The sequence below is a fragment of the Ictalurus punctatus genome, chromosome 20 (assembly GCF_001660625.3).
Source record: "Ictalurus punctatus breed USDA103 chromosome 20, Coco_2.0, whole genome shotgun sequence".
Classification (NCBI taxonomy): domain Eukaryota; kingdom Metazoa; phylum Chordata; class Actinopteri; order Siluriformes; family Ictaluridae; genus Ictalurus; species Ictalurus punctatus.
Window position 1 is genome coordinate 13,269,598 of NC_030435.2, and position 19,993 is coordinate 13,289,590.

The 19,993-nt window shown below is 39.9% G+C and overlaps 1 protein-coding gene across 2 annotated transcripts in view; it reads right to left on the reverse strand.

The window, feature by feature from the left end:
• klhl24a (kelch-like family member 24a) overlaps positions 1-19,993 on the reverse strand; it is a 46,319-nt gene that overhangs the window by 12,732 nt on the left and 13,594 nt on the right. For both annotated transcript variants that reach the window (XM_017496138.3, XM_053673539.1), the window contains exons 5-6: positions 16,859-16,977; positions 1,176-1,364 (exon numbers count right to left, since the gene is read on the reverse strand). In XM_017496138.3, the coding sequence (XP_017351627.1) occupies positions 1,176-1,364; positions 16,859-16,977 (308 nt within the window). The remainder of the gene's footprint in view (positions 1-1,175; positions 1,365-16,858; positions 16,978-19,993) is intronic.

The window sequence follows — 19,993 nt, forward strand, 5'->3', positions numbered from 1 at the left end:
TGTAAGCTTTTATATCTAACCAGGCGGGATTTGTGAATGCATGGAGCAGAATAACACCCTCAAACCAGGTGTCAGGGGAAATAAAACAAATATGTTGCCTGTGCACTTACTGATGCGTATTAATTAGCATACTGTTGGAACAAAAATGACTTAAAATATTTTTGTCATACGTTACAGACCAAATATATTTACAGCCCCAATCCTGACAAAGTTGGGACAGTATGGAAAATGCAAAAAAACTAATAAAAAGAGTCATTTGAACTAATAAAAAGAGTCAACATACTCCATAAAAGTTGGGACAGTCGACTGTTTACCACTGTGTAACATCACTTTTTCTTTTAATAACACTTATTAAGAGTTTGGGACTGAAGACACCAGTTGGTTAAGTTTAGCAAGTGGAATTTTCACCCCTTCATCCATTATGCATTCCTATAGCTGAAAAACTCTGAAAACGAGGCCTTCGTTGTTATATTTTGCACTTCATAATGCGCCACACATTCTCAATCGGAGACAGGTGAGGACTGCAGGCAGGACATGCTAGCACCCGCACTCTCTGCTTACATAACCATGAGCTTGTAATCCGGGCAGAATGTGGTTTGGTGTTGTCCTGCTCTGGATGGCAGCATAAGTTGCTCCAAAATGTGTACATATCTTTCTGCTTTAACGTTGCCTTCACAGATGTGCAAGTTCCCCATGCCATGGGCACTGACACACCCCATACCATGACAGACGCTGACTTTTGGACCTGACGCTGGTCCTTTTCCTTTTTGCACCGGAGAACACAACGGCTGTTTTGTCCAAAAACTATTTGAAATGTTAAAATAATAGTCTCATTTTCTGTTACATCTACACAGCTATTCGATTATATCTACACATTTTTTTTTTTGTGGTTTTCACTTAGGGTTACTATTGCATTGACTTCGGATTTGAATTCTATCTACTCAATTTTACGTGTCATGGTGCTAAATGTAGTTATTCAGATCTACTTAAATTTTGTATGTAATTCATAAGGTACATTTCAATGATTTCACAGCTTTAAAACGTACTCGATGTTTTGAAGTGTAAAAATATTTAATCGAATAATAACTCTTTTAATAAAAGACAAATAGTTCATGAATAATTCTGTTTAACCATGTTTTTCCCTAACACACACTAGCACTTGCACACATGCCCACCTTATCTGTGCAGCTGTTCTCGTCTAGTTCTCCGCCGATGACGAACAGTCTCCCAGCGCAGCTGGCCACAGCTGGAGAGCTCACAGCCTCTTTCAGTGGAGCCACCTCCGTCCAGCGGTTAGAGAAGGAGTCGTACACTTCCACGTTACTGAGGCAACTCTGACCATCATATCCTCCGACTGCGTATGCCTGCAAACACACACACACACATCTTACTATCCTTGTGAGGACCATTGACATAATTGCTATGTTATGCTATGCTATGCTACACCTAAATCCAAGGACGTGGGAAGCAGGTGTGCTGAGGTTAGGTTCAACTTTATTGTCATTGTCAGAGAACAAGTACAGAGGCAATGAAATGCAGTTAACATCCAACCAGTTGTGCAAATAGTAAATAAGTTAAATGAAATAACTAAGGTTATGGTACAAGAAGTTAAGATAAGAATGTACAGGTAAAGGTAAACAGAATGATTCATACTAGTGATGCAAATGGAAATTACATTAAATGCAGTAAACAGGAACTGTGGTGCAATAGGTTGAGATAACCAGTACACAGATAGAGGTGCATGCAATATGATACAGTAGGTACATACAGTGGATTACAGTAAATGTAGATGTGCAACTTGCAGGATTCCAAAGTGCAAATCTTAATAATAATAATAATAATGTTATATGTAATATGTAGATAAAGAAATAAAAAAAATAGCCTAAACAAACGAGTATTTTGAGTAGTTCTGGAGTTTGTATGTTGGAGAGAGCATTCCTCTTATACCACAGCAATTTGCCAACGATTACCATTTTTAAAAATGTATTAATGAACGACACACTGCACTTTTTAACTGTTCGTACTGTAGTTACATTTAATGTTACGCAATGTTTGCGAGACTGTTTGCTAGTCCGCGCTTTCCAGTTTCTTTGTAACATGACAAGCTGTGTTTATTGTCTCATTAATGTCAATAGAATGTCACGAAATGAGACAGAATGGTGAGGGAACAACTGTATGTACTGTTGAGGTCGTGAATGTGTGACCCGTACACAACTCTTACAAAAGGTGCAAACATTCACCGATGCTCCAGAAGGCAACTTGATGGTCGATGTAAATCGTTATTATTTCGTCTTCTGCAAAACATGTAAATATCTTATGTGCCTTCTGAAGGGCAGTACTAAATGGAAAAAAAGATCTTTAAACAAAATAAGAACAATTTACACCGACCAGCCTGTTCAAAAGTTTACACCACCTCCCTGGCTCTTAATGTATTGTGTGGCCTTCTTGAGCATCTGTGAATGTTTGTAGCTTTTATAATAGTTCTCCCTCACTGGAGCTTAATATCAATATTATGTGTTTTTTCATTGTTATATAACACGATGATTTCATCTATTTATTATGAGGCTTAGATTATGTGGATCATCTGCCATACAAGCCCCTGTAAATAAGCTGTTTTAGTAACAACAAAAAAACTGCAACTATTTGTGAGGGTTTATTTTTGGTGGGGACCAGCTAAATGTTCCCACAGGTCAAAAGTGTCAGATATTCCTTCACTTGTTGGGCCATTTAACACACAAGCCTTACTTCACACACCTGCAAAATACATACCCAAAGCACACTGACAAGCATCAAATACATGCACGAAAGTCAAATACACATAACTTTAGATAACTATTGCAAACTTACTCAGTATGCTCAATGCTATATGACAGTGCAAATACATCTTTTATATCAGTTTGTACTTAAATGAGTTCCAGAGAACTCGACTCCTATCTATACATCAACTGATAAGAGCTCCCCGACACACGCCTGCACGCACACACATATACAAACACACACACAACAGAGGCATAGCTAATGAAGGGGAGGGGATGGGTGGATTTCAAGTTTGAAGCCCCCTAGAATATTTTAGGACAGTTCATGGTTACCCTATCACACACACAGATCATTATATACGTGTCTGATAGCATGTTCTGTGCAGTAATGGAGCTATAATGATTCCAATAAAAGAGCAACAAATTCGTCATTATTATTCTCCAACATTTAATCGCCCCAAACACCAAATGAAGGCATCCCTTATTCTGTTTAATCATATTTCATCAGGGTGGCACCAACACTCCAAACGCTTGGGCGAAGTGTGCTGCTTTTAATGATATTTAATCAAATTTGAGCTATTAATGATACACACACCTTTTAATGAACATCAGAGTAGTTTGTTGTGACCCCACATGCTTCATTTTGCATTTTACTCTTTAGTCATCTAATAACAGCAGAACGCTAATACACAAAGTGAGGTAGCACCAATTCTAAAACACGTTTTAAAAACCGAAGACACAGTTTGACACTATAGTCCTTGTCTGTTCCCCAGCAAGCCTTACTTACTTTATTTGAAGAATGTAATTTGAGGAATGTTCCTCTAAGCTATTCAGAGCGAAGAATATGTGCATATGTCTCTATCCTGAAACTGTAAAAATATTGAAATATTGAAAAACATCGAAATGTTACTGATGTGCGATACTGATTCATCGCACCATTATTAATTGCCAGTGAGCACCAAAGCGTGGTTAAACCTTTAACACTCATAGGAGAGCCCTTTTAGGAGAAATGTCCCATCGAACAGCTGAACTGGAAGTTTTGATTGGTTTTTAGACCGAGTCAGGCCTGTATGTTATTGCCTGAAGTGCTGGGTCACCACACTAGTAGTTTGAAAAGTGCTGGGTCAAATGCCAGCTCGCCCCTGTAGTTCTCTGCATTTAATTGTCTTCCAGCTCCTGTGGTGAGTAACAGGATTAACCAGTCGGGATTGTGCATTTTTCCTGTTTCTGTTTGAAAGCCAGATCGCTTTACTCTGAGCAGAGGGATATCGAGATGACAGCCTGTGAAGTACTGGAGGTTTACTTCAGGAGGAGAAAAGAGGGGTAGAGATCTAGTTTTTTAAGTTATTATTGCTAGACTAGACTACTAGATATTACTTATTTGAATCATTTTTCACTGATCATACAACATTATTAATATGACGTTAATATACTGGTTGATCTTAGACTGGATCCACACAATAATGCACAGGAAACAGATAATTAGATGAAAAGACTTAGAGATATGATCTGGCTTCTGTTCCAGAGAAAACACTCTTGTTAAGCCCAAGTGAAGTCAGTGGAGCCTCAGGATGCTGGAGATCACAGTCACATGTGCATGAGTGGAGTATGGGTGTAGTGTGTTACACCAAACCCCCTCCAGCTTATGGAAAAATGGTTGCAGATATTTATTAGAGCTTTCCATAATAAAAACAGATTAAAAGACATCGACAAAGTGAAGGAAGAGAGAAAAGATGTTGCAACGCTGTCAGTACTTTTCAGTGTAGCAGAAATATTTCAGTGTAACCCTGTGTACACTCATTGGTACACTCACTGGTACACTCACTGGTTCACTCACTGGTACACACACTGGTACACTCACTGGTACACACGCTGGTACACATGCTGGTACACACGCTGGTACACTCGTTGGTACACACACTGGTACACACGCTGGTTCACTAGTACACACACACTGGTTCACTGGTACACACAATGGTACACTCAGTGGTACACTCACTGGTACACACGCTGGTACACATGCTGGTACACACGCTGGTACACTCGTTGGTACACACACTGGTACACACGCTGGTTCACTAGTACACACACACTGGTTCACTGGTACACACAATGGTACACTCAGTGGTACACACACTGGTACACTCGTTGGTACACTCGCTGGTACGCTCACTGGTACACACACTGGTACACTCGTTGGTATGCTCAATGGTACACTCGCTGGTACGCTCACTGGTACACTCGCTGGTACGCTCACTGGAACACAAGCTGGTACACACGCTGGTACACATGCTGGTTCACTGGTACACACACTGGTTCACTGGAATACACAATGGTACACTCACTGGTTCACTGGCACACACAATGGTACACTCGCTGGTACACACACTGGTACACATGATGGTTCACTGGTACACACACTGGTTCACTGGTACACTCGCTGGTACACACACTGGTACACTCACTGGTACACTCACTGGTACACTCACTGGTTCACTCACTGGTTCACTCACTGGTACACACACTGGTACACTCACTGGTACACTCACTGGTACACACGCTGGTACACATGCTGGTACACACGCTGGTACACTCGTTGGTACACACACTGGTACACACGCTGGTTCACTAGTACACACACACTGGTTCACTGGTACACACAATGGTACACTCAGTGGTACACACACTGGTACACTCGTTGGTATGCTCACTGGTACACTCGCTGGTACGCTCACTGGTACACTCGCTGGTACGCTCACTGGAACACAAGCTGGTACACACGCTGGTACACATGCTGGTTCACTGGTACACACACTGGTTCACTGGAATACACAATGGCACACTCACTGGTACATACATTGTTACACACACTGGTTCACTGGCACACACAATGGTACACTTGCTGGTACACACACTGGTACACATAATGGTACACTCACTGGTACACATGATGGTTCACTGGTACACACACTGGTTCACTGGTACACTCGCTGGTACACACACTGGTACACACAATGGTACACTCATTGGTACACATACTGGTACACTCGCTGGTACACTCGTTGGTACATACACTGGTACACTCGTTGGTACACACACTGGTACACCCGCTGGTATACACGCTGGTTCACTGGTACACTCGCTGGTACACACGCTGGTTCACTGGTACACACAATGGTACACTCACTGGTACACTCGCTGGTACACTCACTGGTACACACACGCTGGTACACTCGCTGGTACACTCACTGGTACACACACGCTGGTACACACGCTGGTACACTTGCTGGTACATTCACTGGTACATTTGCTGGTACACACTGTGGTAAGTGCCAAGGAACTAGTGGTGCTCCAGGTTTGTCTTTTGTGTGTGCAGTAAATGCTGCTGTCCAGCCAGCTGTTGTTAGGATCCCATAGGAAATGGTAGTAGTCTGGATATCTCTTTTTACGAGTTATCCAGACACCAAAACGTCAAAATACCAATTGAGAGTTTATACACACTTGCTCTAACATTTTTAACAGTATTCCTGATGAAGCTTCATGCACTCTTGGCACCAGCTTCATGAGACACTTCAACCAAGTTCCCACGTAAGCTGAGCAGTTTGCTCCATCTCCAAATTTTGTTGGTGAACCTACTTATTAAAAATACACTGATTCAGAAATAAAATGTATATATGGGTATTAACGTCACTATTTGCATCTCTCTTACAAACAGATTCCAGTCATAAGGTTTTATGAGACAATAAAAATTATATTGAATCTAACGTGTTCAGACTTTGGACTAGAAGTGTCTCAACGCCTCCAAAAACCTTTGCATTTTACACTTGCTGTGCCAAGATCACCCATCACCCCAACACAGATTGTTTTTTCAACTGTTTTTCTATAATAGCACATTCCAGCGTGTTTTATTCCTTTTGGACCATGGTCTGTCCGAATACTCGATTCTGATTCGCTGGAAGGTGTGCGGTCAAACCACTGAATGCACAGGTAGTACCAATCAGTTTAATCACGGTTCGAAATTAATGCGCTGCCTATAAACAACTGTAACCATGGCAACATACAGTTACAGATGCACACAGTAGTTAAACTCACAGCTTCATTATTAGTAGAGACGCGGTACAGACACAGGTAATTCAAACATGCACACTCTTTCTCACTATCTAATAACTATTTATTATAAGTCATTCAAATACATATAATCTTATTGCACTACTTTATCTCTGTGCATGATTTAGAGCAGGCGGAATTCTAGATCTAATGACCTGTATATAAAATAGCTAACGAAAAGCAACCGTTATTTTGATCCTTTCAGTTAAATTCTGCTTGGCGTCAGAAGGTTCTCTACCTCCAGGTCATGCATTAAAACCGTGTGGTGCACACCTAGCCATGGATTACCCCTTACTTATACCACAGCAATTTGCCAATGACTTTTTATGTATTAACGATTTGCCATACTTTTCTCCATTTATAGGTAGATTTAACGTTAGCTCCTGTAATCATTTACGTTACAGCGTCTATAAACAGTCGTTCCCTCACAAGTCTCTCTTCTCTCTCTTAAACGTAATAGAACACAAAAAGCAGCTTCTCATATTACTGAGAAACCACAAGTCCAAAGTCTTTTGAAAACCTCCCTTACCCAGCTCAAAAATAAGGGCCAGTTTCCATGTACATTGCATTGTGGCCAATAGCACTGTATACTTGTCACAATTCTGTACAAAGGTTATTTGTGTTGACTAACAAGTAGGCCACATGGGAAATCATGTGCTGTATGCAGGCCATGCCAGAAAAAGACTACAAATAACAGTTCTATAATTGAGCATAACAGACCTGTTATTACATGCATAAAATAGCAATGTTTCATCCGTTTCACTTTTCATGTGCAGTATAGCAGTAGCACAGCATACACACTGGTTTAACACTCATTATAGCTGTTATAGTGGACATGTATATGTCAGTAAAGTTAGCTGGAGCTAACACGTTTTACTGTTGCTTTCCTGTGTGTTGGCTTCAGGAGACATGTTGGACTTCAGGCTAATGTTAACTGGATCAATGACAAGAAGACACAATAAGACACACTGAGTGCATTGTGCTGTTGATCAGACTAATCATTTTTATTTTAAATTGGCTGGTTAAATTACTCTGATTTATCTGCTAATGAGAAAATGTTAACTGTCAATTTATTAGCCGCGATTTATAAGAGACACCTAAAACAAACTTCTCAACATTCAGGCTCGGCTTATGCAACTGCTACCTGACACTGGTGTGTATGTGTGTGTGTATATGTGTTTGTGGGTGTGTGTTTGTGGATTGGAAGAGATGTTAAGTTATGCAGAGACACAAATGAGAGTTCTGTTAACACACACACACACACACACACACACACACACACACACACCTCTCACGTTGTCCTCTGCACTGTGAATGTTACCCAATCATAATGATAACTAAGAGAGGAAATAACTGCCAGCTAGTTGACGTTAGGCCATCAGAGGTCCAACCAGTCCAACAGGAAGTACAGAGAGAGAGAGAGACAGAGAGAGAGAAAAGACAGAGAGACAGAGAACATCAGAAAGAGAAATTAATGAAAGCACACTGCAGTATGATGCATTGAACACACAAGAACTCAACCCTGAAACCAGTTCCCTCTGTCACTCACTAACACACAAACCCCAACACACAGCAGTCTCAGACCTGCATTGCTCACCATTGCTCAACGTAGAGAACAATACAAGTAGTGCTACTATACAAGATTTTAATTGAGTTCAAGAGAAGAAAAGTGTGCAGAGTAGAAGTGTAAGAGCCAGAGTAAGTGCAGAAGTTTTATTTGTTTTAGTGGGGGAGGCAAGTTAGAGGTTAGTTAAGTGTTCATGGAAGAGGTGGGACTTAGTGACGGATTCGGCTGTCTGGACTGAAGAGGGACAGTCAGTTTGAAGGTTCTGGAAAGGGACCTCATGCCTTGCTGAGTAGGCACTACCAGGCATCGGTCGTTAATCAATCGCAGGTTACGCGAGGGAACATAAGCTTCAGAGTGTTGAGGTAGAGAGGTGCTGTTCCAGACAAGGTCTTGTACGTGAGCATCAAGCCCTTGAATTTGATGCAGGCGGGCGGCTACAGGAAGCCAGTGGAGGGAACGGCAGTGGTGGCTCAGTGGTTAAAGGCTCTGGGTTACTGAGCAGAAAGTCAGGAGTTCAAGCCCCAGCACTGTCAAGCTACCACTGTTGGGCCCTTGGGCAAGGCTGTTAACCTTCAAACGCTCAGTTTTATAAATGTAAGTGGATAAGGGTGTCTGCCAAACACCATAAATGTAAATGTAATAAAAAAAAAAACCCACAGAGTAGATAAAAAATGAGATGAAGAGGGCTGTGACATGGGTTCTTTTGGGCTGGTTGAAACTAAGTGTGCTGCTGCATTCTGAATCATCTGAAAGAGTTTGATGGAACTGGCTGGGAGGCCCGGGAGTAGTGTGTTGCAGTAGTCCAGTTTTGAGATTACAAGAGCCTGGACTAGTAGCTGTGTAGCCTGTTCAGTGAGATGCAGTAGGCTCTGATTTTCTTGATGATGTACAGAATGAACTTACAGGACCGTGCAGTTGTTGAAATGTAGTCTGTAAAGGTTAAGTAGTCAAAAGTCACCCCAAGGTTTCTGGCTGTCCTGGTTGGCTTGAGTGTGCTCGAGCCAAGCTTTACGGTGAGGTTTGGTTGATTGAGAGGCAGGCAGGGATGACAAGGAGCTCTGTTTGTGCTTCCTTAAGTTGAGCTTAAGGTGGCGTTTCCTCATCCAGTCCAAAATGTCAGACAGTCAGGCAGAGATGAGTGCTGATATGGATGGATCTTCACACTTAAAGGATCTCACAAACATCGAATCAGAATTATTAAACAGATTACACTGCTAGCAGGCCCTAAACAGAGTGTATGAATTGGGAAAGTATCTCTTCAATGTCAAAGATATAAAGCAGAGATAGATTGTGAGGCTGAGTGAGTACAGACTCGCCGTGTTGAAGGACTGACACAGGAGAACCTGGCTGTCCAGAGAAGAGACTGTGTGCTCACTGTAAGAGCGGTGCAATGGTGGATTATCTTAAGGACACACTGCAGCCTTCACTGCAAAATATGTTGCAGAATGTTAAAACGTGAGGGACAGTGAGACACCGAGTGAGATGCAGAATGTCTTGAGCTCATTATTTAGCGCTTTATGACGCTAAGTTTAGCGGTATCACTACTTTCCTCTTTACTGGTTTATTTATTTATTTATAATATCTGCATTTGTAAGTGTGAGGGAACAGGGGCTGCAATAGCAGTTCAGCTATTATAAATCCAGAAAGACACACAGAATCAGTATCAATAAACAGGCTTTGGTCAGGCAAAGAATAAAAATTAAAAAAATACAGGATAATCAACACTAGAGATCAGGCTTGGTAAAGATAAAACTGTCAAAACTGAGCATTTACTTCACCAAATGTGAATGATTGAATGAATGAATGAATGAATGAATGAATGGTGAAAGGTGTATTGGCGGGGGGTCTGTGATTGGGAACAGGAGGGTGTGATCAGAAGTCAGGAAACTGGGAGCGGGTTAGCGGTAGGGGTTTCTGATGTGTGTAGTCCGGGGAGGCAATGTTAGTAGGCCACGGTGTGTTTTGGGAATTGGAGTTAGTGGATTGCATGGACCTGACAGTAAATCTTAATATAATAGTGTGTTTGTGTGTATGTGTGAGCTGTAAAAGCAGAGATTCTGTTAATACTTATACTTACTTTTCTTTTTTACACAATCTGTTATTACTTGCTTTGGCAATAATATGACAAGTAATATTTATGCCAATAAAAATTTAATTGAATTGAAAGACAGACACAGAGAGAGAGAGAGACAGAGAGACAGACAGACAGCCAGACAATGAGAGACAGACAGACTAGGGCTGCAAAGAAAATTTTTTTTAAAAAGAACATTCAGAAAATAGTCCAGTGGTCTCTGACACAGCAGCGTCGGTTTGCAAGCCTACTGTAGAGCTGGATCGAATAAAAAGGAAAAACGGTTAAAGCCGTTACTGCCATTGAAAGTCGATGCACGCTGCCTGGTTTGTGAGTGTATGCATGTAAATGAGAGCGTGTGAGAGAGCAAAGAAAGAGAGTATCAAATCTAAACTTTGGAAATGCTTTGGATTCAACAAAAGCTCAGCAGGAAGTCTCGACAAAAGCACCGCTGTATGCTAAACTTGTAACACTGCACCACAAACCTTAGTGAAGGCAGCATGGGGAAACGTTAACCGAAGCCTGCAGCTCAAGCTGCAACAGATAACACTAGTGTTTATTTCTGCACTCGCTAACCAACACACAGCCACCCGATGCAACTGGTGAGTCTGTTTGCACAGACATGCACAGAAAATGATGGATTCACCCGGATACACTATACTGTGTTGGCAGCATTTTAATGAAGTATGCATCCCCACTCTATACAAAAAAACTCAACAACAACAAAAAAAACGAGAAATATTTAGGTAGGAAATTAATGTTTGATAAAATACAAACAGTGAAGAAATGCTGAAATTGTTGTTCTTTATGGAGTGTATGTTACATTTAAGAGAGTCATATCGGATCAGCAGTGAATTGAAATAGAACAAAATCAATACTTTAATATTTACTACATATCGAGAAGCATATCATATAGTCTGAAATAGTGAGATTAACACCCCTAGTGGAGACAGAGTAAAAGGGAGAATAGGAGGTTCTAAGGGGCAAAAAAAGTGAATCTCTGCAGGAAAACACGCTGGATGGGGCACTACTCCATCACACTGCACCACACACTCACACACATTTACACACTCATTCACACCTAGAGTGATTTAGCATAGCCAATCCACGTACCAACATGTTTTTTGGATGTGGAAGGAAACTGGACAACCCATGCAGACGTGAAATTTTACAGACAGCAACCCAAGCTCAGTGTAGCTGTGAGGTGGCATTGCTACCTGCTGCGTTGCCGTGCCGCTTCATGTCTCTCATGCTTGATGCAAACAGGATGTTACAAATGGACGTTCTGAAAAAAGTTCCAAGACGTTCCTCTTTTGCTTCCTCACTTCATTTCTGCCAGTAACAGCTAACGGCATTATGTCCAACTCAAACATAACCATGTGTTTAATGACTGATGTACTTTTATCATTTTTTTATTTACTTCTTGGTCCTCTAACAGCTCAAGAATGTCCTTGCTGGCAAAGCTACACATCATCTTTACAGCCTTTGCACCAGACACACTGTATTTTCCAATGTATCTACTTAGAGATGAGTTTAGAGTGCAGGGGGAGGTGTTCTAGTGCTTGACTTAGTGCTGGATACAGAAATTCATGGAAAAGGCAAAAACAGCTCCTTTCCAGGAACTGGAATTTCAAAATATCTTAGGGGTATATGCTGTGAAAAAACTTACTTTACATTCTGGCAACAACATTCAGAACAAAACTCAGAGAGCAGAGTGTTGTGAAAGCAGAAATAATTAATAAAGAATGGTAAGAATAATGACAAACATATGAGCTACTTTCATACATGGCAGGATCCTGGCATGGAGTCGGAAAATTGCAACAACTGTTCCCAAGTACTTTAACAAAAACACAATACATCTGATTAATTTTCCTCAGCAAACATGTCTTACTTTCCCTCAATATTATTGTCTAAACACAAAATATTGAAAAAAAAAACCTGTAATAAAATTAATTTAATAATGCAATAAATCGATCCAATATTACATAACCCTAGATCGTCCTAGATCAATAAAGTATATAAGGTGCGTACAAAGGTCCAAACCAACCAACAAATGTTTTTATCTCAGTTATGAAAAAATAGAAAAAAAATTTCCGAGACTAAATGGTAAATGGTGAGAATGGTCATATTTTTACCATTCTTTCTGAACCTCGTGTACGCATTGTGAAACGATATTTAATTAGAGTTGATTAACATTAATTAAGCCACATTCTGCCAGAAAACCTTTACTTACGAAACTATGTATGTTATGTCTGTTATAAAACTATCATATACAGTGGTGCTTGGAAGTTTGTAGAATTTTGTATATTTCAGTATGTGGTGTGACCCCCTTGTGCAGGAATAACTGCGACTAAATGCTTCCAGTAACTGTTGATCAGTGCTGCACATCGGCTTGGAGGAATTTCAGCCCATTCCTCCGTACAGAACAGCTTCAACTCTGGAATGTCGGCGGGTTTCCTCACATGAACTGCTTGCGTCAGGTCCTTCCACAACATTTCTTTTGGATTAAGGTCAGGACGTTGACTTGGCCATTCCAAAACATTAACTTTATTCTTCTTTAACCATTATTTGGTAGAATGACTCGTGTGCTTAGGGTCATTGTCTTGCTGTATGACCCATTTTCTCTTGAGATTCAGTTCACAGACTGATGTCCTGACATTTTCCTTTAGAATTCGATGGTATACTTCAGAATGTATTGTTCCATCAATAATGGCAAGTCGTCCTGGCCCAGATGCAGCAAAACAGACCCAAACCATGATACTACTACCACCATATTTACCAAACATAATGCTTCACATTTAAACAAAAAAATTTACATTTTGGTCTCATCCGTCCACAAAACATTTTTCCAACAACCTTCTAGCTAGTCCACGTGTTCTTTAGCAAACTGCAGAAGGGTAGTAATGTTCTTTTTGGAGAGCAATGACTTTCTCCTTGCAACCCTGCCATGCACACCATTGTTGTTCAGTGTTCTCCTGATGGTGGAATCATGAACATTAACATTAGCCAATGAGAGAGGCCTTACGTGGTTTAGAAGTTACCCTGGGTTCCTTCATAACCTTGCGAACTATTACACATCTTGCTCTTGGAGTGATCTTTGTTGCTCGACCATTCCTGGAGAGGGTAACAAAGGTCTTGAAGTTCCTTGATTTGTACACAGTCTGTCTGACTGTGGATTGGTGGAGTCCAAACTCTTTAGAGATGGCTTTGTAACCTCAGAAATCTCCTTTGTTTGTGCCATGATACACTTCCATAAACATGTGTTGTGAAGATCAGACTTTGATAAATCCCTGTTCTTTAAATAAAATAGGGGCCTCACTCACCTGATTTTCATCCCACTGATTGAAACCACCTGACTCTAACTTCATCTATAAATTAACTGCTAATCTTAGAGGTTCAAATACTTTTGCCACTCACAGATATGCAATATTGGATAATTTTCCTCAATAAATAAATGAACAAGTTTAATAATGGATTCTCTTTGTCTACTTTTAGGACTTGTTTGAAAATCTGATAATGTTTTAGGTCATATTTATGCAGATATACAGTCATGTGAGAAAATAAGTACACCCCATGGAAACTGTGGTGTGTTATTTTTTTGTCACATATTTGGACAAGCAAACATTTGGTCCTCTTTGAAACAGTGCCTATTATTAAAGAAGATACACTCTATCAAATGACACATAAAATTGACATTTTGTAGTAATTTTCACAATTACATGGGAAAAAAGTAAGCACACCCCTACATTTATCACACCTTCTTATTCCATAAAATTAGAATCATATGTTCAAGATTGGGTGCCAGTGATAAGAAGATGCTTAAGTAGTGCAGGTGGAACCTGTGTTATTTACAGGTGCATCTAAAAAAATTTGAATATCGTGGAAAAGTCCATTTTTTCAGTAATTTAATTTAAAAAGCTGAACTTTTCTATATTCTAGATTTATTACACAAAGTGAAATATTTCAAGCCTTTTTTAAAAAAAATCTGGATGATTACGGCTTACGGCTCATGGAAATCAAAAATCCAGTATCTCAAAATATTACAATAAAGAATTTATAATAGAGAAATTTCGAACTTCTGAGAAGTATGTTAATTTATGCACTCAATACTTTGTCAGGGCTCCATTTGCACAAACTGCATCAATGCAGCGTGGCATGGAGGCAATCAGCCTGTGGCACTGCTGAGGTGTTCTGGAAGCCCAGGTTGCTTTGATAGCAGCCTTCAGCTTGTCTGTATTGTTGGGTCTAATGTTTCTCATAGATTCTCTATGGGGTTCAGGCCAGGAAAGTTGGCTGGACAATCAAGCACAGCAATAGCATGGTCTGCAAACCAGTTACTAGTAGTTTTGGCACTGTGGGCAGGTGTAGAGTCCTGCTGGAAAAGGAAATCAGCATCTCCAAAAAGTTTGTCAGCAGATGGAAGCATGAAGTGCTCTAAAATCTCCTGGTAGACGCTGCACTGACTCTCGACTTCAGAAAACACAGTGGAGCAACACCAGCAGATGACATGGCACCCCAAATCATCACTGACTGTGGAAACTTCACACTGGACTTCAAGCAACTTGGATTCTGTGCCTCTGAACTCTTCCTCCAGACTCTTGGGACCTTGATTTCCAAATGAAATGCAAAATTTACTTTCATCTGTAAAGACTTTGGACCACCGAGCAACGGTCCAGTTCTTTTTCTCCTTAGCCCAGGTAAGATGCCTATGCACAAATTAACATACTTTTCAGAAGGTCAACATTTCTGTATTATAAATTCTTTATTCTAATATTTTGATATTGGATTTTTGATTTAAAATTTTTGATTTTGATCATAAAGATTAAAACAAAAAAATGCTTTAAATATTTCACTTTATGTGTAACGAATCAAGAATATATTAAAGTTCCACTTTTTGAATTCAATTACGGAATGTTTTTTTACTTTTCCATGATTAAAATGTTTTTTTTGGAGCTGCACCTTTATACTCATATCTAGTGTCTGGTGTTCCCTTTGTTATTGAGGTGTGTGGTGTCATCATGCCAAGATCTAAAGAGTTCTGTAAGGCCTTCAGAAAAAAAAGCTTGTAGAGGCCTATGAGTCTGGCAAGGGATTTAAAAAGATCTCCAGATTATTTGAAATACATCACTCCACTGTACGGAAAATCATCTACAAGTGGCTCAGATTTCAAACGACTGCCAATTTGTCCATGACTGGCTGTCCCAGCAAATTCAGCCCAAAAGCAGACCATCTGATGCAAAAATAATTCTCCAAGAAGCCCAAAAGTTCATCACAGGATCTGCTATCAAGTCTTGCAACTGTTGGTGTCAAAGTGCATGCTTCTACAATCTGTAAGAGACTGCACAAATTTGACCTGCATGGGAGGCGTGCCAGGAAAAAGACTTTGCAAGACTATAGTTTGCCAATGAGCATATAGGCAAAGACCAGGCGTTTTGGAATAATGTGCTCTGGACAGACGAATCAAAGTTAGAGCAGTTTGGCCACAGTAACAGCAGACATGTTTGGCTCAGACCAAAGACAGCTTTTCAGGAGAAGCACCTCATACCAACTATGAAGCACGGTGGGGGGAATGTTATGGTCTAGGGTTGCTTCGCTGCCTCAGGGACTGGACAGCTTGCATTCATTGATTTAACTATGAATTCTGCATCATATCAAAGAGTGCTTCAAGATAATGTGAGGCCATCTGTCCGAAAGTTGAAGTTAAACTGAATTTCTACCTTTCAACAGGATAATGATCCTAAGCACACTAGCAAATCCACTAAGGAATGGCTCAAAAAGAAGAAATGGAAAGTTGTGGAATGGCCTAGTCAATTTGAATTGTGAACGTCTTTGAAATGAATTGGAACACTGACTGCACACCAGACGTCCTTACATGACATCAGTCTATCAGTTCACTAATGGTTGAATGGGCAAATCCCCACAACCACACTCCACAATCTAGTGCCAAGTCTTCCCAGAAGAGTGGAGGCTATTATAACAGCAAAGCGTCGGAACAAATCTGTTCTAATGCCCATGGTTTTGGTTTGGGCACATATTGGTGTGATGGTCAGGTGTCCACATACTTTTGTCCATATACTGTACATTGGGATTGGGTAAATACTGGAGAGAGGAGATGTTGGAAGAGTGACTGATGACATATTGCATTTGATTGAATAAACTTTGGGCACTTAATTTTACCGAAACCAGACGTCAATCAGTGGCAGGTGTGTTGCACATAACAGTGTAGTCAGAGTTGAATCACCTTCCAGCATAATTGGGTTACTTTTGAAGACAGCAATTTGATTATTTTGGTCATCAATTGGAATTTAGACATTTGACATACAAAATACAGTTCTGAGCCGTTATTAGTTCTCCTACCTTTCCGAGCAGAACGGACATCTTGTGTCTCCAGCGGCCCTTGTTGAGCGACGCCACCCTGATCCACAGGTTCAGCTGAGAGTTGTACATCCACACATAACTACTGTTGATGCGTCCACCTGCAAAAGAACAGTCGATGTTGTCAATGATGACACATTCCTCAGTAACTGACAGGGCTATTAAATAGCCGTTGCAGTATACTTGTTTGGATTTGACTGCAGTTCTGGGGAAAAAACATTTCTAAAGGTAAGAATTACATGTTATCCAACCATGAAACTAGAAGATCTATGTTATTTGTATATTCAAATGTAATAATTCTAAGAGCTGTTTTTCCTGTTTTAGTTCAAAACAGTCAGTACGTTTACATGGACAACAATAATCCGATATTAACCCGATTAAGACAATACTCTGATTAAGAAACTACCATGTAAACAGCAATTTTTAATTACTTTAATCCGATTAAGGTCATACTCGAAGTAAACACAAATCGAATTAAGACATGTGGAGTATTCCTGTTTTATTCGCATTATCGACGTGTATTACAGACATGTACACACCTTAATCACACTATTAACGTCGTGTGAGAGTTTTCACCGCGTTTTGTGACAGGACACGTACACACACGGCAGTGCTCAACCGTTTTACTGCAAACAAGAGAGCACAGCTGTGTCCCAAACCGCATACTTACCTACTATAGGCCTATAGCAGGTGAAATACATGTTTCTCGGCTACTATATAGTAGGTAAGTATGCAGTTAGGGACACAGGCCATGGCTTCAAGCAGTCATCTATGAGCACATATAGCATGACAAATAATTAACCGCACTGGAAGCATTCGTAAAAATTAAAAAGAAAAACACCCAAAATTGTATACGGTACCACAACGAAGACGAGCTGCATGTTGATATGTAAAATTCTGGAGGGAACGTTGGACGGTGTGGAGCGGTGATGTAATGATGTGTGCTGTAACTCGATCTATGTTCTATAACATGTAAAACGGGTACATGAAAGGAGTATTCTAAAAGCGACTCATGTAAACACCTTAATCACATTATTATCTTACTCAGAGTAAGGTCAATAATTAGATTACTGCTGTCCAGGTAAACGTAGTCACTGACTGCTTATTCATCTTAGCTGATCTGATGATATAAATTTTTGTGTTGTAAAGCTAAAGGAATAGTGAAGTCTAACAGAAACTTTTTCACTACACAACTAAGAAATCTGTACATGTGTGTATTATAGATAAGCTAGAGCACTGACTCAAATGTTCCTATGAATGAATAATTAGGCCTCAGTGGAGGGAAAAACAATACTAGGCATGCTCAGTCTAGAAAAGCTGAGGACTGGAAAGTTTATCTGAATGTTGTTATAGGCAAATGTTCCTTGATATTGACTTGAACGTACCATAAAAAAATTTGTTGCAGTGGAGGGAAAAACAATACAGAGCATGCTCGAGAACATTCAGATGAACTTCCCAGTCATCAGCTGTTCTAGACTGAGCACGCTCAGTACTGTTTTTCCCTCCACTGCGGCTCTCTCATGCCAAGTGGGTGATTCTTTAATCCCAGTGACTGAGACATGCCCTGACACTTCCCCTCTATTGCATTTCTCTTACACCTCACTTCTTTTTTATTTTCCTCTAGAAAGCACAGGCATGACTGCAGAACTGCCTGACAGAGCATCACTGCGTCTGGTGTACCTATAGGTCACAGGCAGTTTGGGCCTTTGTTTAGAATGTTTAAGGTGAATGTGGTGGAGTTCCAACAGGCTTTATATGACACGTATTTTATTAGAAAGATTTGATATCACAGGGCAAAAATGAAACATTTCTATATGATTCAGCCGAGATGGATGTAAACATCCTCAGATTAAAGCTAACATTAACCAGTTTGCTCTCATAGTTGAGTAGTTGTAGTTGACACCACATAATAAATGATCAATGCTATATCTTTAAAGGGGTCATGACATGCTTTTATTTGATTTTTAATTTTTTTTTTTCATCTTCCCTGAGGTTTATTTATAACATTAGTAAATTTACGCAAAAAAAAAAAAACCAATACAAAATAGAGTAACTTATTACCTTTTTCCACCCTCTGACTGAAATGATAATTTTTTGTATCCTTTGCCTTTAAAACTTAAACGTAACCATTCACTGCTACGATTGCCATAACACGTGCGGAACTGTTTTCAGTGACTGCACACCAGGTGGATGATGTAAAAGTAGGTGCCGATGTCTTGCTATAGGGGCAGTCATATATGCAAATGAATTTGCCAGTATGATGTCACAGATCCTGCCACATCCAAACAAGCTGTTTTGGAGCTTGGTTAAATAAATGCGCTTTTTGTACTAAGGAGGACGTATTAAGATATGAAACTTGCAAGATGTTTTAATGATACAATGCCAAAAGATCAAGGAAAATTTGATTTCTCATATCATGACCCCTTTAAAGTAAACAGATACATACACATAAATGACACTATTATGCTTTATGCTTTAGCAGCAGCAGTTTAAATAGAAGAATAGCATGTTCCTTTGTCGGCTAAGCAGCACAAATTAGCAGCTGACTGAATAGGTTTTTTATATTACATATACTCACCACATAGGTTATAACATAAAGGTGATGTAGAACCTCTTTTTTTTTGCTCTGTTTAACAGAAAACTGTTTAAGATCCACTGTTTAAGGTGAGTGTAAATATGACCTCACGATGAGACTGGGTGTCTTGTACTGCAGACTAGATTTTTGATGTATTTCAACATTTTCTGTATTGGAGACCGCACATCATGCAGTAACATTTATCTGAAACCATCGGCTTTTATTTTACGTCAGGCTAAAGAGAATCAATTAACAAACTTCACATATTTTATTCACGGATAAGATAGTTCGATCACGAGTTAGTTGACTACTTGCTCTGATCACTGCCTCAGTCAAAGTGACTGGTTCACAAAATAACCAAAACAACAACAAAAAAAAGTTAATATACAAGATAGTATTTTGCATGCCACTTTTTCTTCGCTGTATTCTAAATGTGCATGTACACAACTCTCTTTTTCTTTCTCTCTTAAACATATATGTACCCTGGCTCTCAGCCAATATCTGTGTCCTCTCAACAAAGTGCCTTAGTATTTATCAAGAGA